At 45.0% G+C, this 24,011-nt stretch overlaps 1 protein-coding gene across 1 annotated transcript in view; it reads left to right on the top strand.

Moving 5' to 3' along the window:
• LOC306919821 (protein diaphanous homolog 3-like) overlaps positions 1-24,011 on the top strand; it is a 297,099-nt gene that overhangs the window by 161,307 nt on the left and 111,781 nt on the right. The window contains exons 21-23 of the mRNA XM_079496371.1: positions 8,018-8,147; positions 15,314-15,439; positions 21,780-21,943. Of these exons, the coding sequence (XP_079352497.1) occupies positions 8,018-8,147; positions 15,314-15,439; positions 21,780-21,943 (420 nt within the window). The remainder of the gene's footprint in view (positions 1-8,017; positions 8,148-15,313; positions 15,440-21,779; positions 21,944-24,011) is intronic.

Genomic DNA, 24,011 nt, shown 5'->3' with positions numbered 1-24,011 from the left:
TCACCCAGTCACACACACACATTCACCCACTGACAGCAGAAGAAACCAACCGTGTCTTGTTAAAGGACCCCTGGACAGTAACCCAGGGGGAGCCAGGACCCTGGGCAGTAACCCATGGGGAGCCAGGACCCTGGACAGTAACCCAGGGGGAGCCAGGACCCTGGACAGAAACCCAGGGGGAGCCAGGACCCTGGACAGTAACCCAGGGGGAGCCAGGACCCTGGACAGAAACCCAGGGGGAGCCAGGACCCTGGACAGTAACCCAGGGGGAGCCAGGACCCTGGACAGTAACCCAGGGGGAGCCAGGACCCTGGACAGTAACCCAGGGGGAGCCAGGACCCTGGACAGTAACCCAGGGGGAGCCGGGACCCTGGACAGTAACCCAGGGGGAGCCAGGACCCTGGACAGTAACCCAGGGGGAGCCAGGACCCTGGACAGTAACCCAGGGGGAGCCAGGACCCTGGACAGTAACCCAGAGGGAGCCGGGACCCTGGACAGTAACCCAGGGGGAGCCAGGACCCTGGGCAGTAACCCAGGGGGAGCCGGGACCCTGGACAGTAACCCAGGGGGAGCCAGGACCCTGGACAGAAACCCAGGGGGAGCCAGGACCCTGGACAGTAACCCAGGGGGAGCCAGGACCCTGGACAGTAACCCAGGGGGAGCCAGGACCCTGGACAGTAACCCAGGGGGAGCCAGGACCCTGGACAGTAACCCAGGGGGAGCCAGGACCCTGGACAGTAACCCAGGACCCTGGACAGTAACCCAGGGGGAGCCAGGACCCTGGACAGTAACCCAGGGGGAGCCAGGACCCTGGACAGTAACCCAGGACCCTGGACAGTAACCCAGGGGGAGCCAGGACCCTGGACAGTAACCCAGGACCCTGGACAGTAACCCAGGGGGAGCCAGGACCCTGGACAGTAACCCAGGGGGAGCCAGGACCCTGGACAGTAACCCAGGGGGAGCCAGGACCCTGGACAGTAACCCAGGGGGAGCCGGGACCCTGGGCAGTAACCCAGGGGGAGCCAGGACCCTGGACAGTAACCCAGGGGGAGCCAGGACCCTGGACAGTAACCCAGGGGGAGCCAGGACCCTGGACAGTAACCCAGGGGGAGCCAGGACCCTGGACAGTAACCCAGGGGGAGCCAGGACCCTGGACAGTAACCCAGGGGGAGCCAGGACCCTGGACAGTAACCCAGGGGGAGCCAGGACCCTGGGCAGTAACCCAGGGGGAGCCAGGGATCGAACCGGGAACATCCTGAGCCACTGTTTTCCCGGTTACATTTTGTACACTCATTATTATATTTGCTGTACAGTACCTTCACTATGGATACATCACTTGTCAGATTGTGATTTCATTCATACTGTATATCACTGTTTATAGAGTTACTGTTACTGTTACTATTTATTTATTTCTGGTCCATTTTGGCATGAGCGTCAGTGGCTGACCCTTGCAAATAAAAGTAAGGTTTAATAGTGTTTAGAGAAGTTGTCAAAGATACATTCATGTCGAGTAGTTAAGGTATTGTGAAAAATACACACTTCAAATTTCAACAGAAATCCAACTGTTATGATGCGAAAAGATTTATAGTGTGGCATATTTCTCTACGAATTGTTGACGGCACATTTTTGACGTTTATTAATTTATGTTTCATATACAGAATTTTCCATTAACACAGTGATTTGACCTCGCACACTTTTATCCATCAAATCTTTGAATGACAATGGCAAATGGCACGCAGTCCAGATTGAGCGCTGCTGGCAGGCTGAGCAGGATGTTTCTGTATTGTTTGTTTTGGGTTTGTTTTTTCCTGGCATTCCTGCTTTACAAAGTATAAATTAGAGAGTGCCAGGAAAGCTGGGACAGCAAGGCGGGGAAGACATAAGTCACATTTTGTGAGCTGGAATTTGGCCCATAATGAAGGCGACATTGTGAGACGGCAAGTCCCAGCAATCAGGTCGTCTTGCATGTCTCCTGTCTCCTGTCTTTAGTGTCTTATCACATACGGGATGAGTAGATTGCCTGGAAACAGGATCACGTCATCACTGCTCTCCTCCGTACACTCTAAAGGAGTGTTCAGACTTGGATGGTTAGAGCGGCGCGATTACATACAAAGTCAATGCAAAGACGAGAAGTTGTGCGAACGGGCCAGCACGAACTGGCGCGGCACAAACGGGGCGAACCGAGGCGAATATATATATTCAGTTCTGAATGCAGCTTAAGAAAGAAGACTTTCTCTCCCTGATCAACTGTACTAAGTTACATGTGTGCATGCGTACATGACCGCACACATTTTGCATGTTTTTCTTTTCTTTTATTCCCAGTGTTTCTCGGATATGCACACATGCGCGCATGTGTGTGCGTGTGCACGTGTGCACCAGTGTTTTCTATTACTGCGGCTGTCTTGCTTTGATGTCACATTGGACAGTGGCAGCGTGGCTCTATCGCTGTGCTGATCTAAAGTGGGTTGCTGTGATGAGACATTTTTGTTTGAAACAGTTTCATTTGATTGAACACTATCAACCTCACAGACCGGGCCACTTCTATCTGCTGGCATCTATCAAAGCAGCCAAACCCATGGAAGCACTTTATTCTGCCTCACCTGCCCACCCCAGATAACTGAGGCTAAAGCCAGGGGCCCCCTTTTTGAGCGCAGACGCGCGCGGCACTGCAGGACTACGGCAACGATGAACGACGTGGTTATATAGGGGAGGGGGAGGCATGGAACAGCGACCGGGCCGGCTGTAGACGGCAAGAAGGCAGGAAAGTGACAAAGATTAGTTGTTCTGTATTATATTGGCTGAGGGACTGAGCAGAGTAGGAGACCTCCACTGGTTACATATTAGAGCTGTAGGCAACCTCACTGCGGTTTCCACAGTAACAACCACACCCGGCCATTTATCACCGCCGTCACTCTTCTCCGTTAGAACTAGCCTGCTCGTGTTCTTGACAATATCCGTGCACACACATACACATACAGTGCACATGCATGCATTCAATGTACTGTGCTGCCATTATTGTAATCGTATACTCACAATATTCTCTTAACCCATTTCGACCGAGACTACAAAATGTCTTCTAAATCAGTTTTCTGAAAAACCCATGTTTCTATGTCAGTGGTTCTCAAACAATTTCACGTCAAGGACCCCCACACATATATGTAACTGGCCGCCGACCCCCATCTGGAAATATGTTGTTCCAGGGACCTCCCAAGAGGCAAACATTTGAGTTAAAAACGTACACACTGAAAGAATATATATTCAAAGATTTGCGCCACATTTTCATGATTTTTCAAAAATAGCAGACCTACAAGTTCATAGCGCGGCACTCGGTGCCGCGCTATGAGCTTGTAGATCTGCTATTTTTCAATAGCTAAAGTATAATGCTTAAAACACCAAAAGGGGTTCCCGCCCAAAATGGGTTAAAAGGAATATGCCTCTTATTAAAGGACTGCATGGGCAAGTAAAGCCTCCTGGTTGTATCCAGGTGTCTGAAGGCAGGATATGCAGAGAACGAGCCTCACCTTCATGTTTGTCTTCAGAATGTGACAGCTTAATGCCACGGCACACTCCACGAGCCACGGAAATTGCTGCCAGCCCAATTGGAGAAAAGGGAAAATGTATTCATTGTCAATTATGAGTCTCATCCCTCCAAATTCAAAAAAAGGGGGGCCCTCTGTGAGCAAGCACTTGATGCTTTTTGAAAGGAGAGGAAAACGGATATGAAAATTGAGACGAGCATGCATTTGATTAGAGCAGATAATACAAACATGATTAAGCCCAGCGGGGGCTGCGCACGCTGTTGTCTTCAAATAGATCACCTAGAGAGATACACAGCAACACTCTACGGGAGGGACATGTGGAGAGATGGAGGGAAATGATGCTGTGAAAAAGGTCTGACATGTGGAGAGGCTACTGAGAGATGGAGTGAAATTATGCTGTGAAAGGGGTTATGATGGAACTCGGCTAAATTGAAAAAAATTGTGAGAGTGTGTGAGAGAGAGAACCATTGTTAACATTATAGTGGAATTGGATTATACTTTGACACTATGAGATGTAGTGTAATTAATGAATGATCAACCACTTAAGCCCTGCATATTTGATATGCAAGCTACTGATTGATATATTGCTGTTGCCTGTCAGGTGAAATGTGCATAGCAGTCGTATTGGCGATTCTGCAACCAGATCTCCATAGATGCCCATATGGTTGTAACTGTCAGATCTCCATAGATGTAACTGTCAGATCTCCATAGATGTAACTGTCAGATCTCCATAGAGGCCCATATGGTTGTAACTGTCAGATCTCCATAGATGTAACTGTCAGATCTCCATAGATGTAACTGTCAGATCTCCATAGATGTCCATATGGTTGTAACTGTCAGATCTCCATAGAGGCCCATATGGTTGTAACTGTCAGATCTCCATAGATGCCCATATGGTTGTAACTGTCAGATCTCCATAGAGGCCCATATGGTTGTAACTGTCAGATCTCCATAGATGCCCATATGGTTGTAACTGTCAGATCTCCATAGATGCCCATATGGTTGTAACTGTCAGATCTCCATATATGCCCATATGGTTGTAACTGTCAGATCTCCATAGAGGCCCATATGGTTGTAACTGTCAGATCTCCATATATGCCCATATGGTTGTAACTGTCAGATCTCCATAGAGGCCCATATGGTTGTAACTGTCAGATCTCCATAGATGCCCATATGGTTGTAACTGTCAGATCTCCATAGATGCCCATATGGTTGGAACTGTCAGATCTCCATAGATGCCCATAGTTGTAACTGTCAGATCTCCATAGATGCCCATATGGTTGTCACTGTCAGATCTCCATACATACCCATATGGTTGTAACTGTCAGATCTCCATAGATGTCCATATGGTTGTAACTGTCAGATCTCCATAGATGCCCATATGGTTGTAACTGTCAGATCTCCATAGATGCCCATATGGTTGTAACTGTCAGATCTCCATAGATGCCCATATGGTTGGAACTGTCAGATCTCCATAGATGCCCATATAGTTGTAACTGTCAGATCTCCATAGATATCCATAGTTGTAACTGTCAGATCTCCATAGATGCCCATATGGTTGTAACTGTCAGATCTCCATAGATGCCCATATGGTTGTAACTGTCAGATCTCCATAGATGTCCATATGGTTGTAACTGTCAGATCTCCATAGATGTCCATATGGTTGTAACTGTCAGATCTCCATAGAGGCCCATATGGTTGTAACTGTCAGATCTCCATAGATGCCCATATGGTTGTAACTGTCAGATCTCCATAGATGCCCATATGGTTGTAACTGTCAGATCTCCATAGATGTCCATATGGTTGTAACTGTCAGATCTCCATAGAGGCCCATATGGTTGTAACTGTCAGATCTCCATAGATGCCCATATGGTTGTAACTGTCAGATCTCCATAGATGCCCATATGGTTGTAACTGTCAGATCTCTATAGATGCCCATATGGTTGTAACTGTCAGATCTCCATAGATGTCCATATGGTTGTAACTGTCAGATCTCCATAGATGCCCATATGGTTGTAACTGTCAGATCTCCATAGATGCCCATATGGTTGTAACTGTCAGATCTCCATAGATGTCCATATGGTTGTAACTGTCAGATCTCCATAGATGCCCATATGGTTGTGACAGTCAGATCTCCATAGATGCCCATATGGTTGTAACTGTCAGATCTCCATAGATATCCATAGTTGTAACTGTCAGATCTCCATAGATGCCCATATGGTTGTAACTGTCAGATCTCCATAGATGTCCATATGGTTGTAACTGTCAGATCTCCATAGATGCCCATATGGTTGTAACTGTCAGATCTCTATAGATGCCCATATGGTTGTAACTGTCAGATCTCCATAGATATCCATATGGTTGTAACTGTCAGATCTCCATAGATGCCCATATGGTTGTGACTGTCAGTTCTCCATAGATGCCCATATGGTTGTAACTGTCAGATCGGCGGTTCTGGACAACCACCTATCAGGCCCGAGTTGGTCAGTCAGACGGTTCTGGAGATACATGAATACCAGACAGACATTTATAGAGGGCAAGGTAGTTGAGCCGATTCTACTCTATGCCTCCGAGACATGGACACTTTCAAAGAAACTAGAGAAACGGTTGGATGGCACTTACTGTACACCCGCCTTCTAATGAGAGCGCAAAATCTGTCTTGGAAGAGCCACCCATCGACTAATCTAATATACGGCAACCTTCCCCGTGTTTCTTCACTAGTCCGATCCAGAAGAACACAGTTTTCCGGCCACTGCTACAGAGCTGACAATGAGGTTATATCTTCCCTTCTTCTCTGGAGTCCTGCCTCAAAGCAGACCAGAGGTAGAAAACTCTCATTCCCTGATGTCATCGCTAGGGACACATGCATCAGTAAGCAGGAACTGGGGATGGCAATGAAGGACCGGGAGGTCTGGCGTGGCATTGTGAAATCCATGATCTCGACCGTGGTCGAAAATGATGATGATGAGAAGGTAGAAGGCAATGGGGCTCTGATCAGGCTGAAACACTGACTCTACAGCAGGATGGCCACGTGAAGTCTGATCAGGCTGAAACACTGACTTCACAGCAGGCTGGCCACATGAAGTCTGATCAGGCTGAAACACTGACTTCACAGCAGGCTGGCCACATGAAGTCTGATCAGGCTGAAACACTGACTTCACAGCAGGCTGGCCTCATGAAGTCTAATCAGGCTGAAACACTGACTTCACAGCAGGCTGGCCTCATGAAGTCTGATCAGGCTGAAACACTGACTCCACAGCAGGCTGGCCTCATGAAGTCTGATCAGGCTGAAACACTGACAGCAGGCTGGCCTCATGAAGTCTGATCAGGCTGAAACACTGACAGCAGGCTGGCCTCATGAAGTCTGATCAGGCTGAAACACTGACTCCACAGCAGGCTGGCCACATGAAGTCCAAGATCAACATTGGAGCCACACCGTTGCCATGTGGATCCTGAGATCCACATGATTAGATTTGTTTTGGCTACTTTCAGTTGGACCAGAGATTGTGGGCATGTTGCATTTGTATGAAAATTGGAAGCCAGTCAATATAAACAATCTACAAGGAAGCAATAACATCCGGACTTATCACCACTCAGCAGACAATTTGTACTCCTTGCTAATGTGCCAAACAATAAAACAAAGCTCTTTGCTGGTCTATGGAGAGTATACTAGCAATTTGTTTTACTTGGAGTGAATTTAAAAACTAATAAACAAAGAAACTACCCCACACACACACACACACACACACATACACACACACACACACACACACACACACACACACACACACACACACACACACACACACACACACACACACACACACACACACACACACACACACACACACACACACACACACACATTTTAACCATTTATTTATGTCCACACAAAGGGTATGCATACAAGGACACAAATATTATAGGTGCATTAGAGTTACATTTGCAAAGTCATGGCATGTGTTTTCGTGATACAACAGGCATGTCACACAGTACTCTATGGGTATAAGTAACAGCGTCTCCGCCATATATGACGGCTGCCAATTATAGCAGAGACACCACAATACTTTGCCAGCCTTTTTGCCTCCTTTTTGGGCATCCCAAGTTGTTGGAACCCTCTAACAACCAGTCTGTGCATATGCCCTAGGCTGCCAAATATAAAGACAAATAGTCTGCACCTATAGCCCAGCTCTGAGATGTTATGTAGAAGAACACACACACACACACACACACACACACACACACACACACACACACACACACACACACACACACACACACACACACACACACACACACACACACACACAAACAAACAAACATGTTGCCTCTTCAGGAGGCGTAGATATATAGAATATATCTACGCCTCCTGAAGATCCCTGAAAATAACTTATTACTATTATTAATAATAATAACAACAATGTATGAATGTATCTTTAAACTAGTTTCCATGTGTGACATTTGTGTTTCTTGTGCAGTTAAAGGACACAAAGTCATCAGACCAGACGACCACGCTGCTCCACTTCCTAGCGCAGGTGTGCGAGGAGGAGTTTCCTGATGTCATAAAGTTTGTGGATGACCTGGAACATTTGGATCGTGCAAGCAGAGGTAATGCATAGGCAACGGTTTGCAGAATTGCGCACGCACGCACGCACGCACGCACACACACACACTCACTCTTCCCTAATTAGGGTTTGGCACACAGCCTAGTTCTATTTTGCAAAACAGTTGCAATATATTATTATCTGTCAGAAGATAGAAATAGAAAGGGTCCTGTGTATCCATGTATAGTACTACAGTACTACTACTACATCCACTACTAGCTGAATGTTACTTGTGATATCTGAGCAAACATGTGTGGCCACTTGATAAATGTAACCACCCATCTACCGCCCACACTATGGTTGTATCATTGTATCATTACCGCTACCTGCTATTTGCGGTTCCAGTCGGTGTCCAAGTGAGATCTTCAAATGATCATGGTGATCATGGTGCTTTGATTATCTACAGATAATAATGCTCCTGCTTTTTATTTTCCTCCAACTGTTTTTACCGCATGCCCCGCCCCCTAGACCCTTGGCCCCTAGGGGCGGCCCCTTGGCCCCTAGGGGCGGCCCCTTGGCCCCTAGCCCCTAGGCCCTTGGCACAAGACATAAGTGTAAGTGTAAGACATAAGTGTATGAAATGAAAGATACATATTGAGGGTGCTGACCCTGGATCTCTCATGAACAACCTGATGCACACGCACGCACGCACGTGCACACACACACACACACACACATGCACAGTATATATAATTGGCATGTGTGTCTGTGAGTGTGTTTGAATGTATGGCTATGAAAATAGGAGACAGATGAAGTCACAATGGTCTGCAGAGAAAGAGAGAGGAGAGGGTGGACACAGAGATATTCCATATACATGGAAATAAGTATTAGCGCACTTTGAAGGACATATTAATAATGTGTGTGTGTGTGTGTGTGTGTGTGTGTGTGTGTGTGTGTGTGTGTGTGTGTGTGTGTGTGTGTGTGTGTGTGTGTGTGTGTGTGTGTGTGTGTGTGTGTGTGTGTGTGTGTGTGTGTGTGTGTGTGTGTGTGTGTGTGTGTGTGTGTGTGTGTGTGTGTGTGTGTGTGTGTGTCCATGAGAGATCCATGGTCGGCACCCTCAATATGTCTCTTTCTAAGTATAGATCTGTGAAACATTATTCCAGCATGAAAGCAAGGTTGGCTAAAGGTAGCTAATGATTTTCACCAGAGTCTCTGGTTTGTGATGATGGTTACTTTGATTAGCAGCCGGCATCCTGGAGAAACGTGGATAGCAGCATGCTTCATAAATTCACCTTGAAGGAGAGGCTGCACTGCGTTTGCCTTCTTTCTTCCAAGTACAACAATCATTATTCCTTCTGCAGCACAGACACACACACAGCTGGTGATCTTGGGTAATTACACATGTTTTCTTACATGACGCTGGATGCCGACTGTGGTCTCGAATCAGACAAACGAAGACATAGATTAATTTGCAGAACAACAGGATGTAACTTTTAAAACACCTGCTGTCAGTGAACCCCAATCAGGATTGGATTGAGACAGCAGAGCCTTGCCTGTTGAGAGGTAGTTTGTGGAATACTAAATAGATCCTGATAATTTGATACTGTCATTGATTGAAATTGTGCAGTGCATCCTGGGTGGTGGGTGGGCTGAATGCTTCCAGCTTTGAATCAACTCTATTGACATCATTATATTCATTAAGGTTGTTTGGTTGAATGTTTATTACCCCCATTCATCTGCTTTTAAGAGCAGCTAAAAGGTAAGAGTTATTCAAAAAAGATCAGTTTGAAATGGAACTGTTGGCCATCTTTCTAATGTTGTGTACAGCAATAGGGTGTTTCCCTACAAGGTTGTGTAGTCACAATGGCCTCTCGCAGGCATCAGGCTCAGAAGTGGATGCATATTCTAGTCAGTCTCATTTACATTTACATTATCAAATAATAATAAACAGATGTCAATGGGGGGGGGGGGTTGACCTCTACAAATTGTCCCACCATTACTGTACTGTATTGTGCTGTACTGTGCTGTGCTGTACTGTGCTGTACTGTGCTGTGCTGTACTGTACTGTACTGTACTGTACTGTACTGTACTGTACTGTACTGTACTGTACTGTACTGTACTGTACTGTACTGTACTGTGCTTTGCTGTACTGTACTGTACTGTACTGTACTGTATATCTGTGTACCTCGTCTGGTCTGCGGTGACATTCAGGCCCTTCATAAAAATTGCTCACCCAGGTGCGTACAAAGAGTGAGAGGGACAATGCAATGAGTGGTTAGAGGCCAGGATTTGTATTGTTATTCTTTCATGTGTCTTTTTTGCAGTTGTTACTGAATGGCACACGTACGTTCATATTAGTGGTTACAGTGCAATCGGTTCTCTACATTTATATCATTTAGCAATGCACACAAACAAAAGTTACTGTACTTCAACTCTGCCTTGTCCAATCCTCGATCGATCGTGGATTTTCCTCACCTCAGACTGTCCTTGTTGATATTCCGCCCAGTATCCGTGGTAGCTCCTGCTCATACAAAGCCTGTGAGTGGCTTGGAGGACAGTATAGCAAAGATGAGAGGGTTTGATTGTCTCTCTCTCTTCATGTCCATCCATCACTGGCTGGGCCATTATCATTCCTATCAACAGACTGTATTCCTGGCGTCTCTCCCGTTGCTGTGCGCCCGGCCCACTCTCTCCACTCAAGGAATATTGGTATCTGTGGTTCCTCACAGGGCCTAAGACTCTTCATGCAGAGAGAGAGACATTGGATTGAGAAAGATGAATTACAGTGGAAATGATGAAGTGGGTGACATGTTAGAGGTTTTGTGTTTACCATAAGTTCTCTATGTCAACTTTATTTATTGAGGCGAGGTGCCAAACAAATTATGTGTTTGTTTGTCTATTGTGTTGTGTGTGTGTGGTCGGGTGGGGGGGTCAGGGGGGGTTAGGCTCAATAATTGATTGTTCAGTAGAGAGCTTCATAATTGAATTTCTGATTGCAATTGATTTTTCCCCCCCCCCCTACATTTAAATGTATTTATTATTTTTTTGCTGGAGTACTAAAGGGACATGCTTCCTTTTTAGATTCCATTTGAAGCTTTCTCCAGACCTACCAGGGCATAGAAACAACCAATCAGTGTTGAGCCTTGCTCTATGAATTATGTTCTGATTGAAACATTGCAGGGACAATGCCATCAGAGTACTGTAGAGCCACCGCAGCCTTCAACTACAGTCAATGCCTCTATGGGAGGAAGGTTGCAGAAAAAAATGAAAACACATGTTTTGTTTTTTTTTCTTTTCAAGAAAAGTAAAAGTTGTAAATGAGTGTGACTATTGTTGGTTGAGATTGATCATCTCTAGCCTGCCACAAACACTGTGCTGTAAGAACACAGTGTTCAGAACCCATTCATTTATGTATTCACACCATGCACATAGGGGTGTCAAAAAAAATCGATTCGAATTAGAATCGCGATTCCCATTATGAACGATTCAAAATCGATTCATAATTTCCAAAATTGAGAGATTGGGCTACATAACCCCCCCCCCCCCCCCCCCCCCCTTAATGCTAACACTCTAATGCCAGATCCTCCTCCAATGAACACTGCCCTGATATCAGCACTGAATACGCGCGCCATTTGAGAAAATGGAGAGAGAAAATAAATGTTGTTTTTCTTATTATGCATGTATGTATGTATGTAAATGTGGTCTGTGGTAGAATTTCATTGCAAAGCTTAGCCACTTTGAACCCCCCCTCAATGCCTGTATTAGGATCAAGGGTGATTTTTAAACTACTTAGAAACTAAGCAGCTTATGACTTTTTGTCAGGCACTTTCTAATCAGGGTAATTTAAACCATCTGTTACATTCAGTGGTTACGTTAGCATGAATGAAGTGTCACCCATGACCAAACTGACACAACGTTAAGTTGAGTGTGGCTCTACTCTCAGACCCATATGGTGTATCTATGAGTGTATCTATACTCTCAGACCCATATGGTGTATCTACGTATACTCTCAGACCCATATGGTGTATCTATACTCTCAGACCCATATGGTGTATCTACGTATACTCTCAGACCCATATGGTGTATCTACGTATACTCTCAGACCCATATGGTGTATCTACGTATACTCTCAGACCCATATGGTGTATCTATACTCTCAGACCCATATGGTGTATCTATGAGTGTGGCTCTACTCTCAGACCCATATGGTGTATCTATACTCTCAGACCCATATGGTGTATCTATGAGTGTGGCTCTACTCTCAGACCCATATGGTGTATCTATACTCTCAGACCCATATGGTGTATCTACGTATACTCTCAGACCCATATGGTGTATCTATACTCTCAGACCCATATGGTGTATCTATACTCTCAGACCCATATGGTGTATCTATGAGTGTGGCTCTACTCTCAGACCCATATGGTGTGGTGTATCTATGAGTGTGGCTCTACTCTCAGACCCATATGGTGTATCTACGTATACTCTCAGACCCATATGGTGTATCTATACTCTCAGACCCATATGGTGTATCTATACTCTCAGACCCATATGGTGTATCTATGAGTGTGGCTCTACTCTCAGACCCATATGGTGTGGTGTATCTATGAGTGTGGCTCTACTCTCAGACCCATATGGTGTATATATGAGTGTGGCTCTACTCTCAGACCCATATGGTGTATCTATACTCTCAGACCCATATGTTGTATCTATGAGTGTGGCTCTACTCTCAGACCCATATGTTGTATCTATACTCTCAGACCCATATGGTGTATCTATGAGTGTGGCTCTACTCTCAGACCCATATGTTGTATCTATACTCTCAGACCCATATGTTGTATCTATACTCTCAGACCCATATGGTGTATCTGAGTGTGGCTCTACTCTCAGACCCATATGGTGTATCTGAGTGGGGCTCTACTCTCAGACCCATATGGTGTATCTATACTCTCAGACCCATATGGTGTATCTATACTCTCAGACCCATATGGTGTATCTGAGTGGGGCTCTACTCTCAGACCCATATGGTGTATCTATACTCTCAGACCCATATGGTGTATCTATGAGTGTGGCTCTATTCTCAGACCCATATGGTGTGGTGTATCTATGAGTGTGGCTCTACTCTCAGACCCATATGGTGTATCTATGAGTGTGGCTCTACTCTCAGACCCATATGGTGTGGTGTATCTATGAGTGTGGCTCTACTCTCAGACCCATATGGTGTATCTATGAGTGTGGCTCTACTCTCAGACCCATATGGTGTATCTATGAGTGTGGCTCTACTCTCAGACCCATATGGTGTATCTATGAGTGTGGCTCTACTCTCAGACCCATATGGTGTATCTATGAGTGTGGCTCTACTCTCAGACCCATATGGTGTATCTATACACTCAGACCCATATGGTGTATCTATACTCTCAGACCCATATGGTGTATCTATGAGTGTGGCTCTACTCTCAGACCCATATGGTGTATCTATACTCTCAGACCCATATGGTGTATCTATACTCTCAGACCCATATGGTGTATCTATGAGTGTGGCTCTACTCTCAGACCCATATGGTGTGGTGTATCTATGAGTGTGGCTCTACTCTCAGACCCATATGGTGTATCTACGTATACTCTCAGACCCATATGGTGTATCTATACTCTCAGACCCATATGGTGTATCTATACTCTCAGACCCATATGGTGTATCTATGAGTGTGGCTCTACTCTCAGACCCATATGGTGTGGTGTATCTATGAGTGTGGCTCTACTCTCAGACCCATATGGTGTGGTGTATCTATGAGTGTGGCTCTACTCTCAGACCCATATGGTGTATCTATACTCTCAGACCCATATGTTGTATCTATGAGTGTGGCTCTACTCTCAGACCCATATGTTGTATCTATACTCTCAGACCCATATGGTGTATCTATGAGTGTGGCTCTACTCTCAGACCCATATGTTGTATCTATACTCTCAGACCCATATGTTGTATCTATACTCTCAGACCCATATGGTGTATCTGAGTGTGGCTCTACTCTCAGACCCATATGGTGTATCTGAGTGGGGCTCTACTCTCAGACCCATATGGTGTATCTATACTCTCAGACCCATATGGTGTATCTATACTCTCAGACCCATATGGTGTATCTATACTCTCAGACCCATATGGTGTATCTGAGTGGGGCTCTACTCTCAGACCCATATGGTGTATCTATACTCTCAGACCCATATGGTGTATCTATGAGTGTGGCTCTACTCTCAGACCCATATGGTGTGGTGTATCTATGAGTGTGGCTCTACTCTCAGACCCATATGGTGTATCTATGAGTGTGGCTCTACTCTCAGACCCATATGGTGTGGTGTATCTATGAGTGTGGCTCTACTCTCAGACCCATATGGTGTATCTATGAGTGTGGCTCTACTCTCAGACCCATATGGTGTATCTATGAGTGTGGCTCTACTCTCAGACCCATATGGTGTATCTATGAGTGTGGCTCTACTCTCAGACCCATATGGTGTATCTATGAGTGTGGCTCTACTCTCAGACCCATATGGTGTATCTATACACTCAGACCCATATGGTGTATATTATGCACCTGTTGATACAATCCCAGGAAAAAAGGATTGGGGCCATTTCATTCCGCTGCAGGCCACCTGCTGTGTGGATTGATATTTGGCTCTTCAGATGTATTGTTATTTTCAAGTAACACAATTGAAAGCGCAGCATAAACAAGGGATCTGTAGGCGACGATGACGTTTGCTCACTTTAAGCCAGCTGTTAGGGTGCCATACTTATTATTTTCTGTCACATACACAATTGCACGCACGCGCATGTGCTTACATGAAAGACGCACCCGGTGCAATAAAAAGTGGATGCATACAGTTACCACTTGATGTTTATTTTCTGTTCCACTCATTGTTTATTTCTGTGTGTTCCCTTCCCGGTATATTCTAACTCTATGGGTGTCCCCAGCATGCTGGGATTAACCTACCATTAAATAACCATGCATTTCATTTGAACTGGCTTCTCTCCCTTCTTCTGTATGTTGTTTTCCGTGATCTCCCCCCCCCACCCATGCCTGTAAAATTACTGTATATTAGATTTTTACCTGTAATTGATTTGTCTCGTGACTTTCTTTTTGCATTGTGTGTGTGTTTGGCTGTGTGTCTGAGTGTTTGGCAACATTGTTTGTTTGTTTGTTTGATGTGTGTGTGTGTTTGTGCCCCTGTGCCATGCAGTCTCTGCAGAGAATCTGGAGAAGAGCCTGAAGCAGATGGAGAGGCAGCTGCTGCAGCTGGAGAGAGACCTGGAGACTTTCTCCTCCCCTGATGACCCCAGTGACATGTTCCACGCCAAGATGTCTATATCCTTTACGCACGCGCGCATGCACGCACGCACGCACACACACACACACGCAGGCACGCAGGCGCTCATTCAGTGCTGATATCAGGGCAGTGTCCATTGGAGGAGGATCTGGCATTAGAGTGTTAGCATTAAGGGGGGGGGGGGGGGTTATGTAGCCCAACGAAGCTATCCATTCTCGGCACCCAGAGCCGGTCGTGTGGACGGTTTGACACGCACGCGCATGCATGCGCACACGCTTGCATGCACACTTCCCCATATGAATGCTCTCCAATATTTTTCTTGTGTATACAGTTTGAAAACAACAATTATGGTGATGGTAATTATAACTACCACAACACATTCACATGTTCTCGTTGCTGTGCCTGTAGCCCTTCTGGCTATTTGGATCCATAGACAGCTGCCAGATCCATATTTGGCAGCAGTGTTTAATTTATGCAGCGTCCTCTGAGGTAGTTGAGTGGATCAGGTTGACAGGTATCTCAGGCTCTGTGTGTCTCTGTGTTCCATAGTACCACGGCAACCTTTGGCAAAAATCATGTGAGATCGGGAGTTGAACCTGCGACACACAGGTGCCCAGATGGCTACACCAGCCGCCTGGGCCTCACTCATGTAGTTTTGATCAGCAGAGCTAGTTTTAGGCCCTGGCAGCTGAAGCGTGTTAGCGCGCAGTGTTGGGTACGTTACTTTACAGGATTTGAGCTGTGCTGGGCTTCACCAAGGCTAATTTGCATTGACGTTGATCTCCTCCTTTCACCAATACATCCAACAATAGTGTCAATACTTCCACGGCCCTAAAAGGCAAACTCTCTGTCCTCTCTCAATGTCAATGAATGTAAACTAGACCAATAATAGCGTCACCTGTGTGTGTGACACCAAAAGTGGTGAACCATTGAATACGGTAGATTAGAATGATTACGTAAACACCACAGACTGCAACGCATCGGTCACCGATATCCGTGATATTCAGGAAACAGCGCAAATGTGTCTGATGGAATTTTTTTCTTTTGTGGTAACCGAAAGTACAGGGAAATATAATTTATGTCTTCTTACTAAATGTAAGTAGCGCCATTATTTTGGAAAAACGCACGCACACGCACACACAAGAGGTAGTGAAGAAATATATTTGTTGAAAAAATGTCATAGCATACTAGAAGTACAAGTTACTGTGATCACTGCCCTTTTCTTTACTGCCAGCAGTCAATGTCAGTCAACATGCTACTTCCCCGAGTTCAGGATGAGTACTGTAAGCCGTTGGGCTGTTTTGTGTGCAAATGTATCTCTATTCAAAGTTCTGTCATTAATTATCATTAGGGGTTCAAGCCTGAATGGCTGAAGCCATGTCATTTTTTTGTACTGGTTTACCGTATTATTATTCTTCTTCTGCAGCAGAGATGGAACAGACATAACTTATTCACCAATGATTGGATGTTGCGTGCATTACTTACTGCAGTGGTTCCCAAAGTGGGGTCCGGGGACCCCCAGGGGTACTTGAGGGAGTTCCACGGGGGACCCAGCTAAATGATAGTTAGGAACCAAATGGACCATTATGGGTCTGTAACTCAGAGAGTGTACAAATGGAACCAAATGGACCCTAACAGGTCCATTTGGTTCCATTTGTACACTCTCAGAGTTAAATTAACTTTGATTTTACAATATAAATTGGGGGTCCCAGAGATAGAAATACCATTCAATGGGGGTCCGTACTAGACTAATGCATGTCAAACTGGGTGTCCTTGAAATTAAATGGGTTGAGAATCACTGCTAGAGCCGTCAAAATCTTCTCTTATGGGGGTCCCTGGTGTATCTCTTCAAATTGGGGTCCGTGGGCTAATTAGTTTCAATTTGGGGGTCCTTGACATGAAAAAGTTTGGGAACCACTGACTTACTGCACAACAGATACAGTATTGCTAAAAAAGAACGTGGTCTGGAACAGATTTGGCCCCACTTAGTAAAGGAATGAGAATGAGTCCATTTGTGATTTAATATTGTCAGAAACCGCCAAGTTCTAGGCCGCTCACAGCGTTTAGCAGTGCCTGTGTGCTTGAAACCATGAATCGCCACTTTGCAGCGCTGTTTTTATTCATTTGTCATATCCTTAGAACGCATTATCGTTATCGTGAATAATGTCACTGAAAGCTTACAAAATAACTTCCAATTTGAGCAGCACTTCACACTGAGATAACATTACTGTATTCTGGATCCAGACCCAGAGATACTTCACACACCCACCTCAAAGTACGGTGATAATGTGGAGCTGGGCTGGTAAGGAGGAATGAAAGGGGAGAAGGATCAAAACCTGAGCACTGAGATGGAATACGAGTGCAGAGTGATGAGGCGCTTAGGAAGCCAAGGTTGTCGAAGTGAGGCAAAAAGGAGTTGAGCCATCGAAATAGGGCTACTCAAGAATGAAGTGCAGCTGATCATTGCTGTGGAACAGGGCACAGGCCAGGAGGCAGGGAACAAGAGTGCACTCCACTCATCTGCCATGACTCTCAATTCAGCTGTCCGTTCTCCTCTCCCCCAACCGCCGCGCTCCCTGAGCCCCTGGCTTGGCCACTGACAAGTCAATCGTGGAGCAGCACCTATTGAACAGCATTTACCACAGCAGTGAATTGGCACTCCCAACCCTGGCCAGATTCAGCTGGGGCCAGGCAGCAAATAGGCCCATCAATTGAGCAGTAATGTAGGGCACAACTGGGGCCAGAGATGCTACCCACACACCTGCTCTATCTCACACGTGTGCACGCACTCATGCACACACACACACACACACACACACTCACGATAAAACAGGATAAAAACACACATGCAAGCGCGCGCGCACACACACACACACACACACTGAACAAACAATGCGTATAGAGAGCAAGATACGTATATAGATATATAAATTTAGAGTGTTGCAGTAATAACACATTATTCTGTTGTGCTAATGCAAGTAAAAACCTCACCGACAGGTAAAATGCTAATAATTAATTCATCCTTTTAGATCATCATTTAGAGAAATTCTTCTAGTGAAGACTATGGCCTAAATCAGAAGCAGGAAGCTGGATTAAGAGCGTCTGCTAAATGCCTAAATTGTAACTCCATAACTCCCACTGAATTTCTGACCATAGTATCAAAAGTGTAAAGGTAGTCCCTGGAGTTCCAACCCTCTGTTAAAATTAATCGACTGGTTGAAACAACATTTTAAATCAATTTTAAAAGCCGCCCGCCTTTGCAGAATTTTAAATAGAGGCATGTGCCTAATCAGGCCTAAATTTGTTCCTTGACATTTTCCAAATATTCTCTTTTTTCTTTGCCCTTTATATGTATCTATTGATTTGTTCACTCTTCAAATCCTCTGTAACCTATTCACTCTATTGTGGCTGCTAGACTTTCATCTCCTTCAAAGGTTTGTTCACCTTTGTGTGTGTGTGTGTGTGTGTGTGTGTGTGTGTGTGTGTGTGTGTGTGTGTGTGTGTGTGTGTGTGTGTGTGTGTGTGTGTGTGTGTGTGTGTGTGTGTGTGTGTGTGTGTGTGTGTGTGTGTGTGTGTGTGTGTGTGTGTGTGTGTGTGTGTGTGTGTGTGTGTGTGTCTCTGACTCTGTCTGTGTGTGTATGCGTGCGCTTGTGCACGCCGCCACGCACGCGCACACACACACACACACATTTTGTTTCTGTGGATCCCATCCATTTCTGAGAAGATAAGCGCGCATACCAAACTGTATTTTCCAAGGTTTGCTCCCACTGTGCATTGCAGCCGGCCATGTCACCTTGGCGACGCATTGATCCTTTCTTACTTTTCATAAAAGAAAAATTAAATGTTTTCATTACATATACACACAGAGTCAGACATATGCACATACGTGGCTACACGCTGACGCACACATTACCAGAAGCCAGGCTACGTGAGTCACAAATGCTGTGGGCTGCATGGAGTCAGTACTATGAACACATTGTAGCAGTTATCTGAGAACATACAGTAGGGGCTCCGACTACCAACTTCACAGTTGGCAACTCTAGATTAAGAGTGCTTTATACTCTGGGCAGATGTGTTCATGTGGAGTTAGTTGCCATATACTGTTACAGTATAGCAACAAGTGTGAAAACGTACGATGCATTCTGCTATCTATAAGGTGGAGGAGGTTAGTCACATCTCAGCGTCTAACCCCTGTTGTTTTACCCCAGACTTTCCCAAACTGTGGTGCGCGCACCCCTTGTGGTGCATGATTGTCCTCTAGGGGGTGCGTGACATGAAAAGGGTAATGGTGGACGGTTTATGATGTTATTTAACACAAATAGCGAAATCGGTAAAACACAGTGTACGGAGATGTATAGAGCCGCAGCCGCTCTGTTCATAGACATATATAAGGCCCGATGGCTCAAGGCGGAGTCTCCGACATAGTTCACCCGGCGGCCATCTTGCCTCGGTGCTACAGTACAGTATGTTCTATGGCAGCTCAAACAAAAGTACTCATAACTCGCTCAAATCTTGACTGATTTACAAACGGGTTGGTTTATTACGAAAGTTTTTAACATGGGTATGATTCAGGACGCTTATCTGCTTAATGTTATTTTTTATATGAACGTCATATAAAAGCATATAAGTATGCGGACGTCTCTGATGTTTATAACAAACAAAACTGTTTGAAAATCGGTTGAAATTGAGCAAGTTATAGTTATTAAAAAAGTACATGCCCCATAGACACAATGTTATGCTGCACCGAAGTAAGATGGCCGCCACATAGCGACGTCGCTCTCCATTGGCCAGCAGCGCAGGTGAGCCATCTTTCTTATATATATATATATATATATATATATATATATATATATATATATGGCTCCGTCTCTCAGACTCTGTGCAGTCAGACAGTGACAGTCCAGCCCATCCCACCTCTCTTCTCCCCTCACACACACTCACACAGGGGACGGTTTCAACTCAAGACAGTAGACAACTCACGTCCACGCTTTGCTGTTGTCATCTTTGGTTAACCAAACAAAAACCCAGTAATCCACACGTGTCAGAGAGGACCGTGTAACATTAGTAGGCTGCAGTATGTTAATTAACCAGCAACCCTGCACAGCGCAAGGCCGCAAGCTAAGTAATTAACAACACCAGTCACCAGCTGCAAAAGCTGTGTGTGTGTGTGTGTGTGTGTGTGTGTGTGTGTGTGTGTGTGTGTGTGTGTGTGTGTGTGTGTGTGTGTGTGTGTGTGTGTGTGTGTGTGTGTGTGTGTGTGTGTGTGTGTGTGTGTGTGTGTGTGTGTGTGTGTGTGTGTGTGTGTGTGTGTGTGCGCACGCGCGCGCAAAACTGAATGACAAGACTAGTTATTAGAATATGTTAACTATTTTTTCTTCATAATGACATTGTTTGGTTGCATTCATTGTCATGTCCATGGACACCGTTAATAAATTCACAGATGGCGTGAAGGGAGGGCACCTAAAATGAGTCATGACTCATTTGTCATTTTAGGTTCTTACGGTATTTAGAAAAGAGTTTCAATCTATTAACCGTTGACTGCAAACTTTTGAATAGACATTTGATTTTGTTTTTGTTTTTGTTTTTAGAATCTGCCTCTGGTCTAAATGCGTTAATATAGCCTATATAACTGTGAATATTAAAGGTATATTCAGTGATTTCACTTAATTCAAATATCACTTATTTTTTCTTATTTTTTGGATAATCCTCCCTACTATAAAGTGTGCTGACCATATAAGGAGTTCCTCCCTGTCCCCAGTGAGCCCCTGGGGTCAAAAAAACCCTAGTTTCGGTTTGGGCTTTGGGTGGCAAAGCCTTCATCCAATCAGGATGAGAGGGGCCTTCCTCCAATCATGATCGAGTGGGGCGGGCATTGGTGCACGTGCTGTTGGTCTGTTGTACTTCCCCCACTGTAGAGCGTGTGCATGTGCACATCTTGTTACCGGGTGGACCGGGGTTTTTTCCAAATCACCCAAATCACTGAATGCTCCTTTAAGTTCATATGTCAAAATATCACAGATGTCTCATGGACTTGGGACATTAGGCTACAGTGATTCTGCAGTAAAGGCTTTGTACTGTGTCTGGACAACTCTTGTTTCATCTTCCTGCCATTAGTAATGCTGCCCCCGAAGCCTCCCGTAGATTTTAATCATGCATGCTTTCACTTCATGCAGAACTAGAGTTCATCGCACTGAGTAAAATGTGCACAGAACAATCCATGGCAAACCAGACAGTATTGTATTTATGTATTGCTTGGGACCTAACGTTGGAATAGACGGACCAACATCGCGGTCTTGCGGTCTAAAGGTAAAACACTCAGGATTCTGCTGTAATATAATGTTCAAGCAATGTTTTGTTTCCCTTGACCTTTGCCCTCACAGCTTTGCTCAGCATGCACGGGAGCAGTACGGGAAGCTGGTGAACATGCACACCAACATGGAGGCACTCTACCAGAACATGGTCGAGTATTTTGCCGTTGACCCTAAAAAGACCTCGGTGGAGGAGCTTTTCACCGACCTCAGCAACTTTCGCTCCATGTTCTCTGTGAGTATGCTTGAGGAAACTGCATGTTTGTTGTGTACATCTATGTATTTCATATAAATCGTATCACGTTTTTGTAGCATAATTTACTCATCCCTCTATCCTCACTTAACTCAATTAATTATAAAACGGCTCCATGTGCTATACTGTTTTATTGGCCAATCGACAATGCAAGTTTTATCCAAAAGACGAAGTTTATTGATAGGAAAACAGATCACATCGCTCCACAGCCTGGGAGCGCCTGTTGTGCAATCCTCGCTGTTGCGCAACAGTGAGACGTCCTCAAAAATCTCCCTCCCCTGTTTAGCAGACGACAACGGAAATCTTAAAACGTTAATAACTCGCGATCTAAATCATCCCGTCTAATTATAAAAAAAACATCCTGTGTTAGACGGCCCTCCGCTGTCCAGTCTCTATTCGCGATAGATTTATTCTTACCTCCCGTTGTTGTCGATCGACTCTAGAGTGGCGTGGCTATTGTTAGCTGCTACACACACATTCACAACAACATCCGGTCCGTCTGTAAAAATGGTCCGTGTTTATAAATCGACTGGGCGCTATAATGTAATGGATTAAATAATCCCGGGCAATTAAAGTGTTAACCATCTTTTCTTTTTATTTTATTTAAATGTTTGTTTTTGTGGCTTTCGCCTTTATTTTATATTTTTCTATAGAGGGATAGATAGTAGCCTGACAGGAAATGGGGAGAGAGACAGGGGGGTGGGATCGGGAGTCGAACCTGCGGTACACTGCCAGAGTGGACTACCAGCCATGCAGGGTGCCTGGACCGCTGAGCCACGGCCCAGGCCTTAACCATCTTTCCTGTGCAACTTTTAGCTTATGTAAAGATGATGTTCAGTATGCAACTTGTGCCACAATGCATCTAGAAACCACCTCTTGGGATGGTTTATGCGCTTCATATAACCATTGCCAATGTTCAAATGCAGAAACATTATACAGTTGGGTGCCACCGATATTGTCCCTTATCATTTGACCCATTTAGGCCTGACCTCAAAATTTAAAAAAATCCTTCTAAATCCTCCAGTTTTCTGAAATAAATATTTTCACGATTTTTCAAAAATAGCAGACCTACAAGCTCGTAGCGCGCCACTCGGTGGCGCGCTATGAGCTTGTAGATCTGCTATTTTTCAATAGCTAAATTATAACATAATGTTTAAAACACCAAAAGGGGTTCCCGCCCAAAATGGGTTAACTGTCCTTTTGCGCAGATCACGCAAACCTCAGCAAAAAGAAAAGGACAATATCGATGGCCTCCAACTGTAGCTTTGTCGGGCATTCCCGGGGGCAGAGTCAGTTCAATCCTTTCCAGTTCCGGACAGACAGCTCCATCATCAGAAAGCTCTGTGTCCTTATCATTCCGTATAGCTCTGTGGAGCCCAAAAGAAAACCCCACTGTGTTTAATCAGCAGGATTAGTGGCATAGGCCAGTGGGTACGGCAGATAATAGTAGTTAATTAGCCTGCTGGAGTCACTGCCCTACACCCATCTGACATCTGCGACACACACAGAAATGGCTTTCACGCCCCTATGGCCATTTTTCCCTGCTTACTGCTCTATTCTGATTCAGATTTTCCTGTCTGCCAGAGTTGTCTGGCTACATGCGTTTGTGTGGGGAGAGTGGTAGATGGGGCAGGGGGAGATTGGACTTGGTGTGTAATTAGGTCTTCTGTACCTCATTCCTATTCTTGGTAGGTAATCTGACAGTATAGAGCCAGCACTGTCAAACTTTATTCTTTCTTTTCTCAAGAGAAACCATTTGAAATGCAAAGTTATTTTCCACTTGGCTGCCACACTTTCATTATTTTTTTATTGTTTGGAAATTATTTAATGATCAGAAATGGTGAAATTTGGAGAATGAACGCTGGAGTGAAGTCACTGTTATAATTCAAATACTAACCTCTCTCTCTCTCTCTCTCTCTCTCTCTCTCTCTCTCTCTCTCTCTCTCTCTCGCTTGCTCTCTCTGCATCCTTGCCTTCACTGTTCTCTTGCTTGGGCCATGAATACTGAATACGTAAATGCATATATTGATGGCATATTATGAATTTTCCT

This window comes from Electrona antarctica (genome assembly GCF_951216825.1).
Source record: "Electrona antarctica genome assembly, chromosome: 3".
NCBI lineage: Eukaryota > Metazoa > Chordata > Actinopteri > Myctophiformes > Myctophidae > Electrona > Electrona antarctica.
The sequence above is the reverse complement of the archived record's forward strand: the minus strand, read 5'-3'. Positions and strand labels throughout refer to the sequence as shown.